The sequence below is a fragment of the Carex rostrata genome, chromosome 26 (assembly GCF_964058835.1).
Source record: "Carex rostrata chromosome 26, lpCarRost1.2, whole genome shotgun sequence".
NCBI classification, from domain to species: domain Eukaryota; kingdom Viridiplantae; phylum Streptophyta; class Magnoliopsida; order Poales; family Cyperaceae; genus Carex; species Carex rostrata.
The window spans coordinates 5379016-5400510 of NC_135943.1; the positions used below are offsets into that span (position 1 = coordinate 5379016).

General features: G+C 34.4%; 2 protein-coding genes, 1 non-coding gene and 1 pseudogene across 5 annotated transcripts in view; all 4 read right to left on the reverse strand.

Moving 5' to 3' along the window:
- Positions 1-6928, reverse strand: part of LOC144544527 (endo-1,3;1,4-beta-D-glucanase-like) — a 28311-nt gene extending 21383 nt beyond the window's left edge. Inside the window, exons 1-7 of one of the 2 annotated variants that reach the window (XM_078293046.1) lie at positions 6335-6928; positions 5488-5509; positions 5233-5356; positions 4755-4845; positions 4552-4641; positions 4231-4331; positions 3333-3671 (exon numbers count right to left, since the gene is read on the reverse strand). In XM_078293046.1, the coding sequence (XP_078149172.1) occupies positions 3531-3671; positions 4231-4331; positions 4552-4641; positions 4755-4845; positions 5233-5356; positions 5488-5509; positions 6335-6608 (843 nt within the window). In that variant the 5' untranslated portion in view covers positions 6609-6928 and the 3' untranslated portion in view covers positions 3333-3530. Of the gene's footprint in view, positions 1-3332; positions 3672-4230; positions 4332-4551; positions 4642-4754; positions 4846-5232; positions 5357-5487; positions 5510-6334 lie in introns of those variants that run through there. The other variant, XM_078293047.1, reaches the window with a different exon arrangement.
- LOC144544023 (protein DETOXIFICATION 49 pseudogene) lies at positions 1108-2678 on the reverse strand (annotated as a pseudogene).
- Positions 6929-8654: 1726 nt separating the features above from the next.
- Positions 8655-12569, reverse strand: LOC144544471 (uncharacterized). Of its 2 annotated transcripts, XM_078292981.1 has the most exons (4): positions 12141-12569; positions 11420-11567; positions 9468-11262; positions 8655-9344 (listed from the first exon to the last, which is right to left on the reverse strand). In XM_078292981.1, exons 2-4 carry the CDS (start codon positions 11557-11559, stop codon positions 8832-8834), a joined length of 2448 nt encoding a protein of 815 aa, XP_078149107.1. In that variant the 5' UTR covers positions 11560-11567; positions 12141-12569; the 3' UTR covers positions 8655-8831. The 2 variants fall into 2 exon arrangements, with proteins under 2 accessions (XP_078149107.1, XP_078149108.1); XM_078292982.1 differs by lacking the exon at positions 12141-12569 and having other exon boundaries at positions 11420-11878.
- A 1207-nt stretch (positions 12570-13776) lies between these two features.
- TRNAL-CAA (transfer RNA leucine (anticodon CAA)) lies at positions 13777-13860 on the reverse strand. The gene has a single exon. It is a non-coding gene; the product is annotated as a tRNA-Leu (tRNA).
- Between the last annotated feature and the right edge of the window lie 7635 nt (positions 13861-21495).

Consider the following 21495-nt stretch of genomic DNA (forward strand, 5'->3'; position numbering starts at 1 on the left):
TGGAATCGGTGTGGGCGGTAAAAGACACAGTCCCAAAGGTTAAGCTTTTTCTGTGGAAAGCTATACATGGGGCTTTACCAGCGCACCGTATAATTTACATGAGCAAGGGCTCCTAATTCGGTATGAGATGCAGCACTTCCTAGATTTATCACCTTTCCAGATGGAAGCATTGGCATCCTATCAGCCATGAAGGCAGCACAACACATGAGTATAGAGGCATGTACCTTCTACACCGACTCAAAAGAGCTACTTCAATCGCTAAGCACAACAATATTTTCCGATCAGCATCGACTGGAGGGCACATTGGGAAGTGATGAAGATAGGCTTGATAATGGGGAACTGTAAGGGATATAAATGTGCATATGTAACTTCATTTTTGTACAATGTCCAAAAACTAATATGATCTCAGTACGTAGTTCGTTGCGGTTGAAGAGCTGGATTGTATAATGGAGGTCATTGTTAGTTTTCGATATTTTGCAAAAATGATGTTAAAAATCTATTTTATTTTATTTATTTAATGCTATGAATTTATAAAAAAAATCAGTACAAGAGTGATTATCTGAAGAACATTTGCCAAAATTTAGAAGCATGAGCCGCATGAATGGCGACTTATGTGTGTAATTCTTGCTTTGTCATGTTTTTCTGATTCAGAAATGGCACTTTTTTTTTATGATTTGCTTTTCTTTATTTCTTCTTTTTCTTTTTTCGCAAGGGTCGGGAGTTGCGGTTCAAAGAAAAGATTACTATGTAATAAAAAAATAATTTGAATGTTGAGTTATTAGAATTTATAATAGTAAATATGTAATTATAAAATTTAGGGAAAAGTACGTAATTTTTTAGTTTTTAAGAAATTCTCTAAAAAAAATATTCTTCAAACACAATACTGCAGTTTGACCATATATATCTTCCATGCTTTTGAACTGTTTGATCCAATACCTTCTGTGATACATGAATCTAACGGAAAATTAGAATACTTTTGTTGCCTTACAATCTGAAAAGAAGAAGTAACTAGTAAGTATTGAGAATTTCAAATTTGAACAAATTAATATATAATCAAGTTGTGCTTAATTTTCCAATTAAGATGATAGTAGAAAGTAGTGAAATTAATTATGCTTCATCGATCCCCTCTCTGTCTCCAGTGGCTTCACGACTCGGATTGCGCAACAACCTCTCTGTCACCGCATGGGCCCCGCCTGTCAGTAACTGTGCCCTTGTAGCCTGAGACTTCCAATTTGTGCTCCGAATCACAGGAATCATGATAAGAACACAAGTGAACTGTGCAAACAGCAAACCAAACCACAGACCGTTGAAATCGAGTCGGCACCAAAATGCCAGAGCAACAGCAACTGGCATTCCCACCCCGTAAAATGAACCAAGGTTAATGTGTGCACCGACCTTTGGCCGTGCGCTGCCACGCAATACACCACGCCCTGTTATCTGGGGGCAGTTCCTTAACTCACATGCACCAAGAATCGGGAGTACAGTTGCTGTCAGATGGATGATTGCTGGATCCACCGTGAACATATGGGCCCACACATTTCGTACAGATGTTGCAAATCTGAATGCCAGCATTCCCAATACAAAACCGCACACCATACCCACTGTTGCGGCGCGTTTGGCTTTGTTTGGTCGGTTTGCACCGAGTTCATTCCCCACACTGGTTGATACACCAAAGCTGAGGGATGAGGGGAAAATGTAGATGAGAGAAGTGGTTTGAATCAGAATCCCCATGGAAGCAACGGTTGCCTGTGGATTGAGCAGCAAACCACATAGAATAATCATGATTTCGTACCACCACCACTCGAGACAGACACACACGCAACTGGGTATGGCTAGAGAGAGAAGCGACCCCCACCCTTTGAAGCACTCGGTAGACAGAGAGAACCCACCAGTACGCTTGTGCACGCCCGAGAAGAGTATGTATAAAAAGAGGAAGAAAATGAGGTTTAGGTTAGCGCAAACAGAGGCAAGAGCGACTCCTCTGATTCCAAGGCCCAAAACAGAGACAAATAAATAGTTAATGGGTAGGTGCAGCACAATTGCTAGTGTGGCACACAAGGTCAATGGTAGGTTAACCGATTGGGTGCGAAGGTAAATGCGCAGCAGGTGGAGGAAAGATTGAAGAAGAAGGTCAGGAGTTGAGTAGAGAATGAATTGTTGCGCTGCGCCTGAGATGGACTCATCTTGGCCGCACAAAAGTAGAATGGGGCGCATGTCCATAACAATGCAATGGGGATGGAAACACAGAGTAGTAGTAGGATTGTTCGTTTCAATGTGAGGCCGAGGAGGTTGTGGCGCTTGGCACTGAAAGCTTGGCCACAAATGGGTTCCATCCCCATAGCCAGGCCAGAGAGGACAGAGTAGCCTGTGATATTAGCAAATCCAATGGCAAGGGATCCACTGGCAAGTGCAAGGCCCCCGAGTCTACCAAGAAATAGCATGGAGATCATCGATCGAAGGTAGAGAAGAAGCCCAGTTAGAATCATGGGCATGGCGAGGGAGAGAATCTTTCTGGCCTCGGTGAGTGATTTGGACAATGAATTTGTCATGGCGTGTTTGTGTTTCTTGCCTAAGAGTGGCACCTCTACCTCTGTCTCTTGTATGGTGACATTAATGACATGTTGGTCAAGCAAAGGGGTTCTGAGAGATTTGTTCTTGTTATTGTCTTGGTGAGACATGGCTTTCCTTTTTTTTTGGTAGGGGAGGGAAAAGGGTGGAGATGAATTAATTGTTTCAAAGAAACAGAGGAAGAAATGGTTTCTGTTGGAGAAACAGAGCAGCTCTTTTGAGCCTTTATATAGAAAGAATGGGCGCGGGGTCCAATGTGCAAAAATTGTTGTCGGCCTTACACGTAAAAAGGAAAAAAAGACTTATCCTCTGGATTTTATTTAATTTCTTATTTGTTTATTTATTTTGTTCCAAGTATCCTATTCCTTCCTATTGCAGTTAGGGTGGCAACAAACTGATTTTATTTAATTTCTAGACGTAGCTGGCTAAAGACTGAGAGATGAAGATTATGCAAACTGAGAGAAAATAGAATTATTGTTCTGATCTATTAACAAAAAATGCACTTTCAAGTGACATTATTTTTAAATTCTTAAATTTTATTTCTCAATTTATAAATAATTTGTGTTCGGTGCAACTTGTAATAACTTATTTAATTATGTTTAATAACACGAGGTATACTTCTCTAATGGGCTATGCGAAGGACGGGTGTGCTTTTTTCCTTCGTTGGATAAAAAAAAAAAGGTAGGCCCCACAGGCCATCCAATCTGTGCTGCAAAAATAGCAGCACAGGAAACTTCCTTTTCAGAGAAACAACAAAAACCACATACAGCGGTAAAACTTAACAACATCTTCACCAATATAATATCACATATTAAATTTACCATACTTCAAATTTCAAGCCCTTATTATTCTATTAAAATTCATCCCATAATTAGATATAACCACAAACTCTCTCAGTTTTGATCTTTGACATGACATTCGTAAAACTGAAACATATGCATCATACACAGCCATCATTTTATTTATTTAACATATTTGTCGAACCACTGTCGCATTTTTTTGTGGGCTTCTTCAGCCTTCTTTACGGCCACTTTGTCAGTGACATTATATCGTACAGTCCATCCATGTTCAACTCCCGGAAATATCTTCACATAGCTTGGCACCTGTTTGCAAATTAAGATTATAAGAAAAATATATAGTAAGTTAATCGAGCTTCAAATTGTATGCTCACCTCATATATTGGCAATGACTAGTTTATAAGCATCAATGGATCCAGTTGGGTCAGATGGATAAGCATTATTATAGTGTTTATGCAAGGATCAGACTCAATCCCACCAGTCACAGATCAAGAAATCCGTAGATATAGGAAAACCCATGCAAGTCATCAGTTAACCCAAGTACCCAACCACACCCTTTATAGTACAGAAAATATTTTAAATATATCCATATTAGATCTCAGACGAACAAAATGGACTGGAACTGATGGTAAGTGAATTGGCTTTCCTAGTGCTTCCCTAAACCCCATTAAGGCATTGTAAAAAATGTATTAGTTCAGTAAACAGGTAGAGCTGGGCCATGAGCCAACCTGTAACGGGTCAAAAAAACCTGCCGGAAGATCCAGTATGCTGGGTTGACTGGACAGTTGGATCATTAATTGTAACACCTTAGGATTAATTTGAGTTCTAAGGGGTAAGGGTCAGTCAATAAATTCAAATTAATCACCTCGGGTTTGGTAGAGAGAATTTCCTCAAACTGCTTAACCAGTGCTGGAGGCGTAGTCTGGTCAAGCTCAGCGGCAAGTATTGATATGGGGATCTTGACCTCTGAAATTCATATTGTACATTCAATTAGTAAGATAAGGAATTAAACAAATAAAATTATGTCGTGAATCTGAGATTTGCCATATCAGCAGAAACCTCATTGCTAACTGACAGGTGTTAACCTGGTACAGCCTTGTACAAGTTGCTGTCCCAATACCAGAAAGTATCCACCAATAGTAGCACAATACCATAATAGCTGAATAAGCTGAAACAAAACGTGTACCTTTAATATCATCAACAGTGACGAGAGCGGGATGAAGCAGCACTGCAGCTTTGATGTCATATGACTTTGCCAGTTCTACTGCAACCTTGCCTGACAACAATGCATGATGAGTTCCATAAATTAGGTTAACATTTTTGGCATAAATGTGTATATTTTATGGCATACACCCCTCAAAATTCACTAAATGAAATAAAGTATTATACCTCCCCAGCAAAAACCTGCAGCTCCAATGGCAGATACACATTTTTCCTTTAGAGCTTGGATGACAAGCTTTGCATCCTCAAATCCTTTTGCCTAAATCCATAAAAGTATACAAATTACTGAATCAGCACTGAAAATTGCAATCACATCTAAAAAAGCCTTGTCTCTAAAAGTTTCATAATACCCACTTTATATACTAAAACACACTTTCGAAAGGAATTTGCTAGGAAATTGAATGTTCTGTACTGTCCCAGAACAACAATTTTAAATCAAATCAGCATATTCAGGACTGTAGGTAAATACAAACTACCAGAAGCATGGCACTACTATGTTCTTGAGTTCTTCATTCATACCCAAATAAGCTCAAGTTGCATAACTAAAATTTTCATTGAACTTAAAGAAAGCAAGATGTGAAAGGGAGAAGATGAAATTAAGTACAACACATTAACCAGTAAAACATAGTGTAAAGCCAGCACATACTGTTCCATGCCTTTTAAGCCATGTTTGAAACTGACTGGTGTCATTAGGTGACATGGGGTCTCCATAGAAAAAATCCGGGACCACCACATAATATCCAGACTCTGCCAGTTTATCTGCCAAAGCCCTATCAGGTCAAATCATAATTTTCTATGATTAATCAAAAGAACCCCAATCAATTTAGAACTTACATGATAATATGCATTAGGGAAAAATTATATAGAAGAATTAAGAAAAAAAGAGGGAATAGGCACTAACCTCAGGTTTGGAGCTTCAAATCCTGGAAAGGAAAAGAACCATCTTTCAGTTAGTCATATAACAAGACAAGCAAAATTTCAAGTTTAATTTGTTTTATCATGTACAAGTAGTGGCGTAGCCAAGATTCGAGTTACCGGATTACCAGATCAGTGGGCAAAATTAACTTATATACTTGAATTATTTTAATCAATCTCACTAAATTCTAAATCAAATTTAAACAAAAATTAAGGTAAACATTAACACTCAATAATTTTAGTCAATTATCAGTCTCAATTTGCAATTTAATTCATTTGATTGGATTGCAGTATTGAATTGTCAAAGGACAAAGATGGGCAATCTAATTTCCAGGAGTAAGCAGACTAACATATTTATACTATTTCATACCCGATTTTAAAATTCCAGGAGTAAGCAATTGCCTACCCCTGTTATATAGTGGCTTCGCCACTGTGTACAAACCAAGGAAAAATGGAGGATACTTCTGAACATTTTGGTGTGTAGTTCTTTATGCTTTTTTTGAACTAATAATCGGTGGATAGAAAAATAAGGAGAGGGAATGTTCTAAAACAATGGGAAAGCAGACTGACAACTAACCATATTTAATAAAAAGAAGGCAATAAATCAATAAATTTGTGATTTTTCTAATTTGAAGGATATATATGATATTATGAATTTTAGTGGAGGCATACAAAATTTTAAATTTTTTGAGGGGTATACATAAAATTCTCAAACACTTATCGGGAAAAAATAAAAGTGAAAGAAAAAATAGTAATTTCAATATTTTGAGGGGTATACATAAAAATCTCAAACACTTATCCGGAAAAAAAGAAGTCATAAGAGGAAATAGTACCGAAGATGTCGGAGACGAGGAGGATGGCGGGCTTGGAGGAGTCGAAGGAGCCAGAGATGTATGTTTTGAGTCCCCCGAAGTTGTCCACAACCGTGCCCTTCCCATAGAACTGGTCCGGAGTCGGCGGGTTGTGGCAGCACTGTTTTGTAAACGTACTGTTCTGTGCCATGCAAAAAAACACCTGGACTGAGCACAACACGGCTACGAACACAGCACGGCTAAGCACACTGTGCCGGGCCGTGCTCCCGCGTGTTATAGTCTGTGAGGTCACCATTTGTGGTTTATGGTTTTCTTTTTTTCTGGTAATATATATCCGAGCTTGGATTAAGGGCTGGAGGATGATGAATTTAAAGGAGCCCGAAGGTATGGGTAAACTGCTTCTGCTTCTATTTGTTAAAGGTGCAGTAAGTCTCAAATTATAATTTTTAATTGTTCAGGAGGAGTTGACATCCGGAAATTTGTGAAAGCCAGCATCCCACCTACTGGTTTAATATTACTTATATAAATTGATAATAACATAACAACCACAGACCAGTCCATGTGTGTGTGTTATAATTAAGCAAGGTTTTTGTAATATGAAACGACCTCCATGGATTGCGGTTGGAAGTGAGGTCGAAGAGGGATGGAGCAATTATGCGAAGAGGTCAACCATAAAAAAAAGGGATAATTTCCGGTGTACCCATATGAAACTTTAAAATAGCCAATATCCCCATGGAGGTACCATTATATCCAATATCCCCATGAAAGTCTGATTTTCTTTTTTATATCCCCATTCTTTTATTTAACCTTTTATTTAATTATTTTAAAAATACTATTGACAATTTTACCCCTCTCTTTGCAATGGAGATATCCTGTTCTTCTTCTAATGTTTCCTTCTGCTTTTATTTGGAGAGAACGCATGGGAAAAAAAATATTTAATCCCAGTTTCGTCTGTGTCTCTCTCGCTCTAGGCGGTACCAGTGGCATCAACGCTTCCGGTTGCCTTCCTCTAACTCGTTCATGGTATCGACGCTTCCAGAGAAGCAAAGAGAGGAGAAAGAGGTGAAGACTAAGAAGATCAAAAGGAATTCCTTCATACGTATCCACTTGAGGAAGCTCTCACCTTGCCAACCAATCTTGTTGTTTTTGAGGTATATCATTTCAATTGTAAGCATTTTTTGTTAAACAATAGCTTAATTTAGTGGGTAGTTGGACATTTTGGGTTGCATATGAAGTGTTTGATCATTGTCCCCTTAGAATAAGAAAGACACAAGCATGACATATACTTGGTGTTATATTTTGTTTTTTACTTGATTTGTGTTACTGGCACAATCTGGGGTAATCCCATGTTAAATTGGACAAATTCAAGTGCTTGTTTGGCCTCAGATAAATAGTTCTTGTATAGTTGCCGGTCAACTAATGCATAATTGAACGAGGAAAATTGGTATTTTAGCCCATGAACTCTTGCATTTCGTTCAATGTTTCCCTCGACTCTCTTGTGTTCAGTTCAATTAGACCCCTGGATCATCTTAAAAAAACGATGATAGACTTCACTCATATTAGATTAATCTCTGTTATTTCACAATAAGGTTGCAAAATTGCAACTATTTCCAACTATGCTTTGTTTAATGAGAATTACCTTTTTGTTTTCTTTTGTATAATCATATTTATGTCTATATATTATGTTAATGTTTTTAATATATAATGTCAATTCCAGGTATTTCACTGGCCTTCTATCCCCTTGGAAATGTATTTTAGTTTTCGGGCCACCTGGAACATAAAAGGTTTGTACTTGTTATAATAGTTGTGGAGTGCTATATCTAGATAAAAACTGAAAATAAATAATGACACGTAATATGCAGGAAAATCTAAAGTATGTAGAACAAAGCTGAGTGAGGCTATGGTAATATGCATATTATGTATCAAATAGTCAGTCCGAACCGTTAAAATAGTCAGTCCGAATCGTTAAAATAGTCAGTCCGAACCGTTAAAATGGATCTTTAGCTCAAATATTTGGATAGAGTCCCTGAATCTTCAGGGGGATGATGGTTCGAATCCATCAAGATTCTTATATAATATGTAATTTGAATTGTGAAATTTTATAAATAGATCCTCAGACTTCGTCAGTATTAAAAAATAGTTCAAACATCACATGATTCACACCAGTAGGTACAAGGAGGTTGATATTCATTGGTACAAGAGTTAAACAAGGGGCATAAATGCTCCAGAACAATACATAAGCATCAAAACTTAGTTAGAAATTTAGAATTCAGCAATATGCTGAAGAATTCATCAAAAATTGAGGATAAAGTAGCTAAATATTTCCAATTCAAAACACAAAATAGAATTGGATAAAGTAGAAAGCTAAATATTTTCTTCTTGAAGTAGCTTGAAGATTCTAGGTGTGCATGCTCTCTTCTTTGATTCCGTACTGCCTTTGTTTCTAACTCTACAAAAAAAAAACACAAATTAGAGTAATCATAAAATATCAATGAAAACAAACTTAAATACAAACAAGTTATTGATTGAGGAACCTTTTGACTTTCAGTTTCTGTTTGAACTCGCCATGAGAGGTACCTTCACCGCCTTGTGATGGAACTGCATTCTTGCATGTTTTCCTATGATGACCAGATTGGCCACAACGTGTACATTTATGGGATCTCTTCGGTTCATCGGATGATTTTATGCGGTTTTTTCGAGGTCTCCCTGCAGGCCGTTTTAGTATTGGTGGCAACATTTTATAACCCAAATCTAAATTCAACCATTCATCCTTACTCGGCATGGTAGCAATTCCATTAGCATAGGCTGTCCTCAAACGAGCAACCGTGAAGTACGAATCGACATAGTTATCCCAACTTGCATTTCTAAGTGAAGCAATAAATACCGCCGCATGGACACAAGGAACACCTTTCACTTGCCATGCCCTACAACTACACTCGTGCTCTTGTAAATTCACCTCCCATCTTATTCCACTCTTTTGTACTTCAGCACAAAAGTCTGTACTTCTACGCAGATCATACCCACCTAAATTCTACAAAAAAAAAAACTATGTTTCATATTATAAAAATTGAAAAAAAAAAACCCACATATTTAAAAACAGATCTAAGAGTTGTTATTTTTATGTCAAAAATTGAGTAAATATAAATAACAATACCCGGGAAATTAGCTTTATGTAATCGTCCACCTTAGGAACCAACGGGCCTTTCAAGGATCTTGCTATTCTTCTTCTTTGTTCAAACTTCACCATTATCTTTTGCCTTATAGAATCAATCAAATCCACAACCGGTTTGTTCCTCTCTTCAGTTATCCAGTTGTTAAATGTTTCGGCAATGTTGTTGGTAAGATTATCACATTTTGCTATTGTCCCGAATTTGCTTCTAGTCCACAATTTGTTATGCTCTTTCCTAAGATATTGAATAGCCGTAGGACATTCTGTCTCAATCTCATTAATGAAAGCACTAAAACGAGTCGGAGAGTATGTCCGTGCAGCTCCCCATAGACCGAACTTAAAAATATCTCTATGATATTTCTTCTTAAAATTGCTAAAGAGGTGTCTCATGCATTCTCTATGTTCAGCTAGAGGGTATACCTTCTCGATAGCATTCTGCAACCCTTTTTGCATGTCAGAGGATATTACAAGACCATTAGGCATTCCAATTGCTTTGTGCAAACATTTTAAAAACCATTCCCATGAATCTTCACTCTCAATTTCCATGACAGCATATGCAACTGGATACATCCAATTGTTTCCATCAATTGCTGTTGCAGAAGCAAGCACTCCTGGCCACTTGCTTTTCAAATGACATGCATCAATGCCTATGTATGGTCTACAACCCGTAAGAAAGCCAGATGTGCAAGCTTTAAGTGCAACAAAAAATCGTTGAAAATGTCTTTCACTTCCATCTTCAGGTTCTGTTTTTAATTCCACCACACTTTCGGGATTTCTCCTCAGTATCTCCTCTTTCAATGCGCCTACCTGAACTAATGAATCCTTCCATTTACCATATATCTCCTCTATTGCTAGTTCTTTTGCTTTCCAAACCCTATTGTATGGTAATGACATGCCAAATTTAAATTCAATACTTTTCTTCAATTCCTTTGCAGAGATATCCCCCTCCTTTCTTAAATCATCAACAATTCTATCAGCAATCCATGCTTTATTTGCATGTTTGTTGCCGCTCCTATTGATTCCGCAACATTTATGTTTCTCTTGTAAGGTTCTCACAACAAAAGTTATCCCATCTTCAGCCACTGCTGCATGGATCCTCCAATTACACTCCCGACTTGCACAAGTTGCTGTTACACGTGTTGGTTCACTCTTACCCAAGTTAAACTCAAAATCATTAGTAATGGCATAGTGACTCAAAGCCCTTCTAAATGCTATGACATGTGGATATTGTGCACCTACATCCATCTTAGCATCATCCTTGTCATATGAATAGAACTCTCCCTCATACTCGATATCAACTTCATCCTCATCCTCGCTATCTAGACTACGATAACTATCCTCACTATGACAGTAATCAGACCCATCTTCAACAGCCACCAACTGGTATTCATTTTCCAAAGTATCTATATCAGCCCCAACACTCTCATCAATCCTTGCAATATCTTGTAAAGTTGCAATCTTCTCTGCAGTCACATATATTATCACTTTTTTCTCCTCCTCATACATTGAAAGCATCAATTTGTAACTATTGTCATCCTCAATTTGAATAAATGACTGAAAACTAACACGCTTGTCTATAAAAAGCAACGAGAGTTTCAAAGTGCCATCTTCTAGATAAAACTTACTCACTTCTTCTAACAATTCTTCTACACTGTAGCTAGTCTCCTCCAAATAAATTGTCCTCTGCTTCCCTGAGTAATATTTCTCTTTTTCTCCATTGTTGATTTTTTTAAAATATTCGCCATATTTCACTATTATCTTATAGCGAGATCCATTTATGCTGAAATAAAATTCACAATGTAAGGTACAACAAAAGTGATATTAAAAAATTCAACATGTTATTGTTACCTGAATTTATGTTTTCTATATTTAACCTAATATATAACTTACTGGCTTAATATTAAAAGAAATAAAAAAAAACAAAAAAAGTTACTAACTTTGAACTTTCGTCAACATGTTGCTTCTCTTTTCTCTTTGTTTGTAACTTCTCATGGGTCGATATGTTGTTGATCGTATGAGAATTCTCGATCTGATCTCCATGGATTATAAAGGAAGAGAAGGGATCTTCAGTTTCCATAGTAAATACTGGCGAGGAGAAAAGAAATCTGAGTTTAGATTTGTGATGAAATCAGCCGAGAAGTATGCATTTGAGAATCATTAAAATTATCTAATATACTTATTTTGTACCAGCTATTATGTATGGTAATTTATGGAAGATGTTGTGGGGAATTTTAATGTATTGTCAAATATGTAGAATAAATGAGGATCGACTCCTACTAACAACAAGAAGTAACTCACAACCAACAAGGTGATTACAAGGTATTTTGTGTGTCAATGTAAACAATACTGGATTTTTCTTGCTGATGTAACTTTTTTACCAGTATTTTGTGCGCCTAACTCAATAATGGATTTTTTTTTCAGTACAAACCCATAGGCTTGCAATAGTTAACTATAGTTTAGACATGATTATTAGTCTACTTTGTTTAGCTCATATCTTTTCTATATATAATGAAAGTTTAATTAGCTCAATTCAAAGCTGGATTAGCTCAATTCTCTTCACTGATTGATGAAATGCAATACACAAAAACAATTTAAAAATATTCCTAGTTATTCAATAATGAAAGTTCTGTGTACCAAAGAAATTAGACTTAGATTTACCTTATTGTCTTGACTTCACCCTCCAGCCGTTGAAATCGTTGGACTAACCCAAATTTATTTATTTTAAGATAGACAGAACTAGATAGGAGAAGGAGAAAGGTACGAGTGGAGAAGGCGAGAGAGTGGAGCGATTATAGCACAAGCGATCGTCAAAACCATCTTGAGTGCGAGTGCGGGGAAGACATTTTCTACCACTGCGAGGAAGAGGAAGAGACGATCAGATGGGAAAACAATAGGCGCGAAGAAGACAGCGTCTCTCGTTTTCCCCCCTCCTTCAATTTTGTTAGAAATTAATCCAGTAGAAGAAGAATAGGATATCTCCATTGCAAAGAGGGGTAAAATTGTCAATAGTATTTTTAAAATAATTAAATAAAAGGTTAAATAAAAGAATGGGGATATAAAAAAGAAAATCAGACTTTCATGGGGATATTGGATATAATGGTACCTCCATGGGGATATTGGCTATTTTCATGTTTCATATGGGTACACTGGAAATTATCCCTAAAAAAAAATTACGTATTTTCTCCCACTAAAATTCACATATACCCCTCAAAATCTTTGAAATTACGTATCTGCCCCACTAAAATTCTTAATATCATATTTTCCCTTCTAAAATTCAAAAACTCACAAATTTACCCATTTTAATGCTTTTTTTTATTAAAACACATTTAAATTTTTTGAACTACTCAATTTTACTCTTTATTAAAATTAAAAAAATATGTAGCATGTTTTAGAAAAAATATCAAGTCTTTTGATTGGATTGATACCGAGGGCAAATGGTGTGTATCCAATCCGTTCATTTTGGATTGGACGGACCATACATGAATAGCAGGCATGACCTTTCAAGCTCAATGAAAAACAAGCATATATAGAACTAACAAATTAACTCAGTAATATAACCAGTCTCAGGAAAAACTGAACAAGTAATATTTTGGGGGAATTTTAAATATATCCCTCAAAAATCTCGAAATTACATATTTGTCCCTCTAAAATTCATAATATCATATTTACTCTAAATTTTAAAATCTCATAAATTTACTCAATTTACTGTTTTTTCTACTGAAACTCATTTTAAATTGATAAAGTTTTAATTTATTCCTTATTTCCTTATTTAAGGATATATATATATATATAGTTTGTGCAATGAAAATGTTGCTTTTTAATTTCAGTTTTTGATGGTAAATGGTTCATCTTTTTACATTCGCATAGGGTTGTATATATAGTGACACTTAGGCATACATTTGTGTGCTCATCACATATAAGAAAATGAATTATTTATCCTCACAACTGGCTAATTAGAAGATTGAACCTTTCTCCATATATATATATTTTTTTGATAAAGGGTAAAAATGCAAGCTTTATAAATTTAGAAAAAAAAAGTCAATGATAGGAAATAGTAAGTACCGTAGAAGTCGGAGACGAGGAGGATGGCGGGCTTGGAAGAGTCGAAGTCGCCAGATATGTATGTTTTGAGTCCACCGAAGCTTCTATTTGTTAAAGTTTGAGAAGTCTCAAATTATAACTTCTGCTCACGAGCAGTTGACTTCCTGATTTTTGTTAAAGCCATTTCCCGCATCTCACCTACTGGTTTAATATTTTCTATTTCTTTATTTAAAAAAAAATAAAAAGAATTATTTGTCAGAAGTGGGATTTGAACCCACGCCCTCTTACGAGGACCAGAACTTGAGTCTGGCGCGTTAGACCACTCCGCCATCCTGACTTGTTGATCTTACTGGTTTAATATATATCCTCATCATCAATTTTAGATATATAAATTGGTGACTGTGTGTTATAAGCATGGGTTTAACAATATGAAGCCACCTCCAAGACATGCGAAGAGGCGAAGAGGGATGCAGGGAAGAGCCGCTATGATAAATGCAAAGGGAATCATTTGAAGGAGGTACATTATACAATTCAGAAAGAAAAAGAGAAGGCATTATAAAATATTGAAAAGACTTGTGTGATGTACTATTTTGTTTTCAATAAACTTGATTCTGATCAACGGGGCCATCTTTTCAGCCATCCGATTAACGGATTAAGTCAAACTTTCTGTGAGATGATATTGAACGTTTCAGATTTTACAAGTTTTCGTCAGTTATTTTGCAGTACTCAAAGTTTGTCTATAATAATTATTTGTAACGAGTCTCTTTCTAAGGTTTATATGGATTATGGTATATAAATTATAAAGTTAGCTGTGGAATTTTTTTTATAAACCATAATTAAGAAAATCATTTTTAGCTAGGGAACCAGCATGATTGTTTTTTTTTTTTTGAAAAACTACAAAGACCGAATGGAGTCGGTCTCCACTTTTTGCTTTTCTCCAGACCGAATGGAGCATTAGGTCTCACCAGTTTTTTCAGTTTTTCACGAACTCGACCACAGAAGATCCGAATAATCCCTTTTTATGTATATATATTATGTTTTATGTATATGAATAATATATGTATAATATAATATAATATATGTATATATATGTATATATATGTATAATATATGTATATATATGTAGATGTAGAGTCTGGTTAATGTCATAACGTTATAATTTCAGTCTAAGTTATAACAAGTCAGCTTTTAAGATTTCAAAGACCCAATAACCGATCCAAACCGTTCATCTTGTTCTCCATATTAATATGTGCTTGGAGACCAAATTTTATATTTTTTGAAATTATTTTACTATTTATTAAGCCACTTTGAAAATCGCTGATCCAATAGTAATAATAAAATCAAAAGGCACCGTTGGATCAACAATTTTCAAAGTGGCTTAATAAATAATAAAAAAATCTCAAAAAATGTAAAATTTGATCTCCAAGCACATATTAATATGGAGAACAAGATGAACGGCTCGGATCGGTTATTCGATCTTTGAAATCTCAAAAACTGACTCGTTATAACTTAGGCTGAAATTATAACGTTATGAAATTAGCCAGACTCTGTATATGTATAATATATGTATATATAATATAATATATGTATATGTATATGTATATATAATATTGTATATAGGAATATGCTAGCATGCTATGCATAGCATAGAGCCCCTCCATGCAACGGCTCGGATTTCGAGTTTTCAAAATCCTAACGGTCGATTCGAACTGTTCATCTTGTTCTCCATATTAATATGTGTTTGGAGACCAAATTTTACATTTTTTGGAAATTTTTTACTATTTCTTTAGATTTATTGAAAATCCCTGTTTTCAGCAAATCTGGACCATAAAAAAACAGCGATTTTCAATAAATCTAAAGAAATAGTAAAAAAATTCTAAAAAATATAAAATTTGGTCTCCAAACACATATTAATATGGAGAACAAGATGAACGGTTCGGATCGACCGTTAGAATTTTGAAAACTTGAAATCTGAGCCGTTGCATGGAGGGCTCTATGCTATGCATAGCATGCTAGCATATTCCATTGTATATATATGTATATATAATATGTATATATATATATATGTATATAATACATATCTATATATAGAGTAAAGCTATGGTGTGATGTGCTCACTAAGAGAGTTTGGTGAGCACAATTCCAAAAGTTCATTGGATTGACTTCAAACGCCGAATCCAAACTGTTGAAATCCATGTACTTCATGAGTGATGCATGTGCATGCAAAGTTTTGAAAGTTTCGAGTTCATTTGCTACACGGTCAAGCGGTCAAAGAAATGAACATTTTATTAAGTTAATTTATAAGTTGTTTTATATAGTCAATTTTTATTATTTCTTTGACCGCTTGACCGTGTAGCAAATAAACTCGAAACTTTTAAAATTTTGCATGCACATGCATCACTCATGAAGCACATGGATTTCAACGGTTTAGATTTGACGTTTGAAGTCGATCCAATGAACTTTTGGAGCTGTACTCACCAAACTCTTTTGGTGAGCTTATCACACCCTAGCTTTATTCCTATATATAATATGAGGAGGGATCAAGTTACAACAATTTTTGAGTTACAACAAGCATTTTCTATATTTTCAAACTCCAAATCGTCGATCCAAACCGTTAGATGTGATCTCTACAATAAAATGTGCTTGGAGACCAAATTTTACATTTTTTGAATTTTTTTTTACTATTTATTAAGATGGGTACAAAATTCAATAATGGTATGAATTTGACTAGTTTTTGTACCCGTCTTAATAAATAGTAAAAAAAAATCCAAAAAATGTAAAATTTGGTCTCCAAGCACATTTTATTGTAGAGATCACATCTAACGATTTGGACTTTGAAAATGTAAAAAATGCTTGTTGTAACTTGTTGTAACTTGATCCCTTCTCATATAATATATGTATATGTATATCAAATTTGACATCTGCTGGTAAATCAACAAGTTTGGACTGATACAGGGATCAAACTGCAAAAGTGATTACATCAGCATGTAGAGCATTCAAAAATACACATAATTGACACAAATTTTAATTTATTTGGATTTTTCTGCAGTTATGAATTTTCAAAGTTCAGCTTTCAAAAATACTTTAAACAGTCATAACATTGGCTAGGGAAGTCGGATTTGCGCGTATGACTACTTTTCGAAAAGGGAGGGACGAGACGGATTCAAATATCGCCAAGGGAAAACCCCCCTGCATCCGAAGCATCAGAATTGCAAAAAATCGTTGTTAGTGTCTCAAAAATTCAGTTTAAGTTTTAACGATCGGTATTTTGTTTATAAACGTCATTTCGGTTTTTTTTATAAACTCATTTTTTATAAAAATATGTATATATAATATAATATATGTATATGGAGTTGGGCTACGGTGAGTTGCGAAGTAAAGCGACTATTTTACTTCACGCTCATATTTTGCGATTTTAAAGTTCAAAATGTCAATCCGAACCGCTCAACATGATCTCCATATTGAAATGTGCTTAGAGACCAAATTTTACATTTTTTGGAATTTTTTTTATTATTTATTAAGCCACTTTGAAAATTGCCGATCCAGCGGTCCAGAAATTTTTACTGTTCACCTGGATTTTTAGATTTTAAAAGTGGCTTAATAAATAGTAAAAAAATTCCATAAAATATAAAATTTAGTTTCCAAGAATATTTTAATATAGATTAAACATCTAACGGTTTGAATCGGCTATTTGAACTTTAAAAATAAAGATATTACGTGAAGTAAAAACGTGTTTTACTTCGCAACTCACCGTAGCCTTACTCTATGTATATGTATATATAATATAATACATGTATATATATGTATATATAATATATGTATATGTATATATATAGAGGAGGGATCAAGTTACAACATTTTTTGAGTTACAACAAGTTACAACAAGCATTTTCTACATTTTGAAAGTCCAAATCGTCGATCCAAACCGTTAGATGTGATCTCTACAATTAAATGTGCTTGGAGACCAAATTTTACATTTTTTGGAATTTTTTTACTATTTATTAATATGGGTACAAAATTCAATGGTCTAAATTTGACTAGTTTTTGTACCCATCTTAATAAATAGTAATAAAATTTCAAAAAATGTAAAATTTGGTCTCCAAGCACATTTTATTGTAGAGATCACATCTAACGGTTTGGATCGACGATTTGGACTTTCAAAATGTAGAAAATGCTTGTTGTAACTTGTTGTAACTCAAAAATTGTTGTAACTTGATCCCTCCTCATATATATATTATACATATTAAGCCTATCAACCAATTAGAACTGGTTCACCAAATGATCAACCTATAACATATTAAGCCTATTAACTGCAATTATTCCACTCCAAGAAAAAATAGTTTAACTGAGGCTTGAAAAACCTCAATTGTGCAATTAAAACTACAACTTAACCACATATTTTACACTAATAAGCCCACATTTATACTACTACGAACAAAAGCATGAAAAAAAAAAAAAAAGGCGGTTGAGCAGTCATATATACTTGATCAACCCAATGGGACATTTATAATTGTTAATTCTAATCTTTAAGATTTTATATTTTGAGTTGTAAAGGTTCAGAGGTCTCGAATTATAATTTTTAATTGCTCGTGAAGAGTTTGATTTCCTGATCTTTTAAAAGCCATTTCGGCATCTCACCTACTGGTTAATATTCGTAATCACCATTGCATTTGAAGCATTTAGCTAATCACCATTGCATTAAAAATTATAATTTTTAATTGCTCGTGAAGAGTTTGACTTCCTGATCTTTTAAAAGCCATTTCGGCATCTCACCTACTGGTTAATATTCGTAATCACCATTGCATTTGAAGCATTTGGTTAATTTCTAGTGTGCCCTCCCCGATTTTTTTATTTATATCCAAAAAATAAATAAAATTTTAAAAAATATTCAAATCCTGACTGAAATTCGAAAACTACCCAAACCGGTGCTCCAATAACCGAAATAGGTCCTTCTTTCCGGTCACCCAATTCCCGGATTTAAAGAAATGGTCCGGTTAATGGTTAACCAGAAATGAGTAACCGGTTATTGGTATACCAAAATTTTAATATAAGTCCGGTTAATGGTGCACCAGTTTTGGTTTTTTTTTTTTTAAAACAAATTTTTTTAGTATTAAAATATTAGAAATGTTGAATATATTTCTTTAAAAATAGATGGAATACAATATAATTTGATTTATTAGAAAGACTGCAACAAATAACCCGGATCAATATTTTTCCGGCCGGATCTTTCGCGGCTGTAAGAAAAATTAATATATTTATTTATGTGTTATTGGAAAAAAATAAATGCTTGGATTGTGAGTTATTGATCCCGGTTCAAAAGTCACTTCTAGGTAATCTAGAAAATATTGTGATCTTTCTAGTACATTTAATTTATTAAAAGTTGTATCTATTTTGAGAATTTTTTTTATAAAATATCATTAAATAAATTAAACTTTTAATTTTTTTTCAAAAATAGATACAACTTTTTATAAATTAAATGTACTTGAAGGATTACAATATTTTCTGAATTACCTAGAAGTGACTTTTAAACCGGGATTAATAACTCACAATCCAAGTATTTTTATTTTTTTTCCAATAACACATAAATAAATATATTAATTTTTCTTACAGCTACGAAAAATCCGGCCTGAAAAATATTGATCCGGGTTATTTATTGCAGTCTTTCTAATAAATCAAATTATATTGTATTTCATATATTTTCAAAGAAATATATTAAATATTTCTAATATTATAATACAAAAAAATACAAAATTTCTATTTAAAAAAAAAAAAACCGGTGCACCATTAACCAGACTTATATTAAAATTTCGGTATACCAATAACTGGTTACTCATTTCCTGTTAACCATTAACCGGACCATTTCTTTAAATCCGGGAATTGGTTGACCGGAAAGAAGGGCCTATTCCGGTTATTGGAGCACCGGTTTGGGTAGTTTTTGAATTTCAATCAGGATTTGGATATTTTTTTAAATTTTATTTAATTTTTAGATATAAATAAAAAAATCGGGTGCCCTCCCATAACCATACCTATCACCAGAAAATCAGTTTCGACTTGACATTCATGAAATATATATATAGCATACACGCCATCATTTTATTTCAAAATTCTAAATAACAATTATCGGGCCATCGCGGAAAAAATAAAAAGAAAAAAGCTATCGTGAATAGTATAGTTATAGCGAAAGTCATCCTGCATAATGTTTTTTATTTAAAAAATTATGTATTGTATTTCTACTAATTATCAACGTTATCTAAAATAAGTAACAGAAAATTAATTAAGGAATTAGAATATTTATATTAAAATAGTACAAAGTTCGAATTGCTATTCAAAATATTACTAATAACATTATAAATTATTTATATTATTTCATTAAAAATAATCTAAGCATAATGGCATCAATTATATATCTTTTTCTATTCAAAAAAAATATAGACATCATGGCATAAACTATTTATCTTTTTTTTATATGAAAACAAAAGCAATCCAAACCTTGAAAAAAATGATCTTTAAAAAAATTGAGTTTGAACCTTTAAATAAAAGCTTATGTAGCATAGTGTGCGCTATAGCGCATAGCGTGTAGCGCAAATAGCGGACCACTATTACCGCTGTAGCAATCGTAATTGAAATAACACACTTTCATTTCATAGCTTAGCTTTTAAGGTTCAAAAACACTATAACGCCACTATTACGTCGCTATAGCGCGCTATTTAGAACAATTTATTTACATTACATATATGTTGAACCCATTGAGGATGTCCTTGTGGGCTTCTTCAGCCTTCTGTACAGCCGCTTTGTCAGTGACATCATATCGTACAGTCCAACCATGTTGAACTCCTGCAAATATCTTCATAGTTTTGCACCTGTTTACAAAGATTTTAAGAAAAATATATAGTATGTTAATTGAGCTTCAAGTTGTATGCTCACTTTTTTTTTATTGGCAATAATTAGTTTAGAAGCATCAATGGATTCAGTATAGTTATTTGAAAACAGCACGGTCCAGTTCAAACCTCTACGGTTCACGGGATGGCACGGGCCACGGGTTAGCAAGGTCCGGATTAGGCAGGTCGATTTCGGAGGAGATGGTCCAAATCCGTGGCTTGACCATGGTTCAAACCCCTACGGGTTGGTCCGATCCGATTCACGGTCCGATTCGGTCTGACGGTCATGGATTGGTTCGATCCGGTTTTATCAATTGTTTTAAAAAAAAAAAAAAACGAATTACTTCTAAAAATAATCGGGTTTGGTCCGGGTTTTCTCTATGGACAATATATTATTCATTTTAAATTATATTATCCAAATTAGATTTCACCAAATAGCAGCTGCTGTTGTTGTCCATATCGCACGAGATCTAATTTGGACAATCCTATGTACAACGATCTGGACCTTCCAATCTGTAAAAGACGATGAGTTCCATTAATTGGGGGAGAACACAATCCCAATAATTGTAGGTGGCGATTATGGTGTAGCTTTCTTTTTGTATATAAAAATCGACAAATTTATCTTTTCACAATTAACTCAACAAATCTACACCTTGAAAAATCTTTTCACAATTACCCTGCTTAAGCTTTCATCTAGCGAGAGGAAACAGCTTGAAAAATCCATGGTAGAAAACCACAAAAGTTAGGAGGAATGTTAGTATTGGGCTATCTCAAGTAGAGCTGTAAATGAGCCAAGTTTGAGCGAGTTACCTCTAACTCAAACTCAGCTCATTTAATAAACGAGCGAGTCAATTCGAGTTGGAATGATAATAACAAGCTGTAGAGCTAACTCGAACTCACCTCGTTATCAACTCGAGTTGACTTGCAACTTGTTTATAACTCATTTAACCAATCAAGTTCTTAGGTATTGTTATACACTAATATGTGTTTATCTATACACAAACAATTGAAATGGCCTTAATTGTTTATCTAAATACAAACAATCTAACACAGAGATAATAGGTCAACTCAAAGCAAACAACAACTTAGAATCC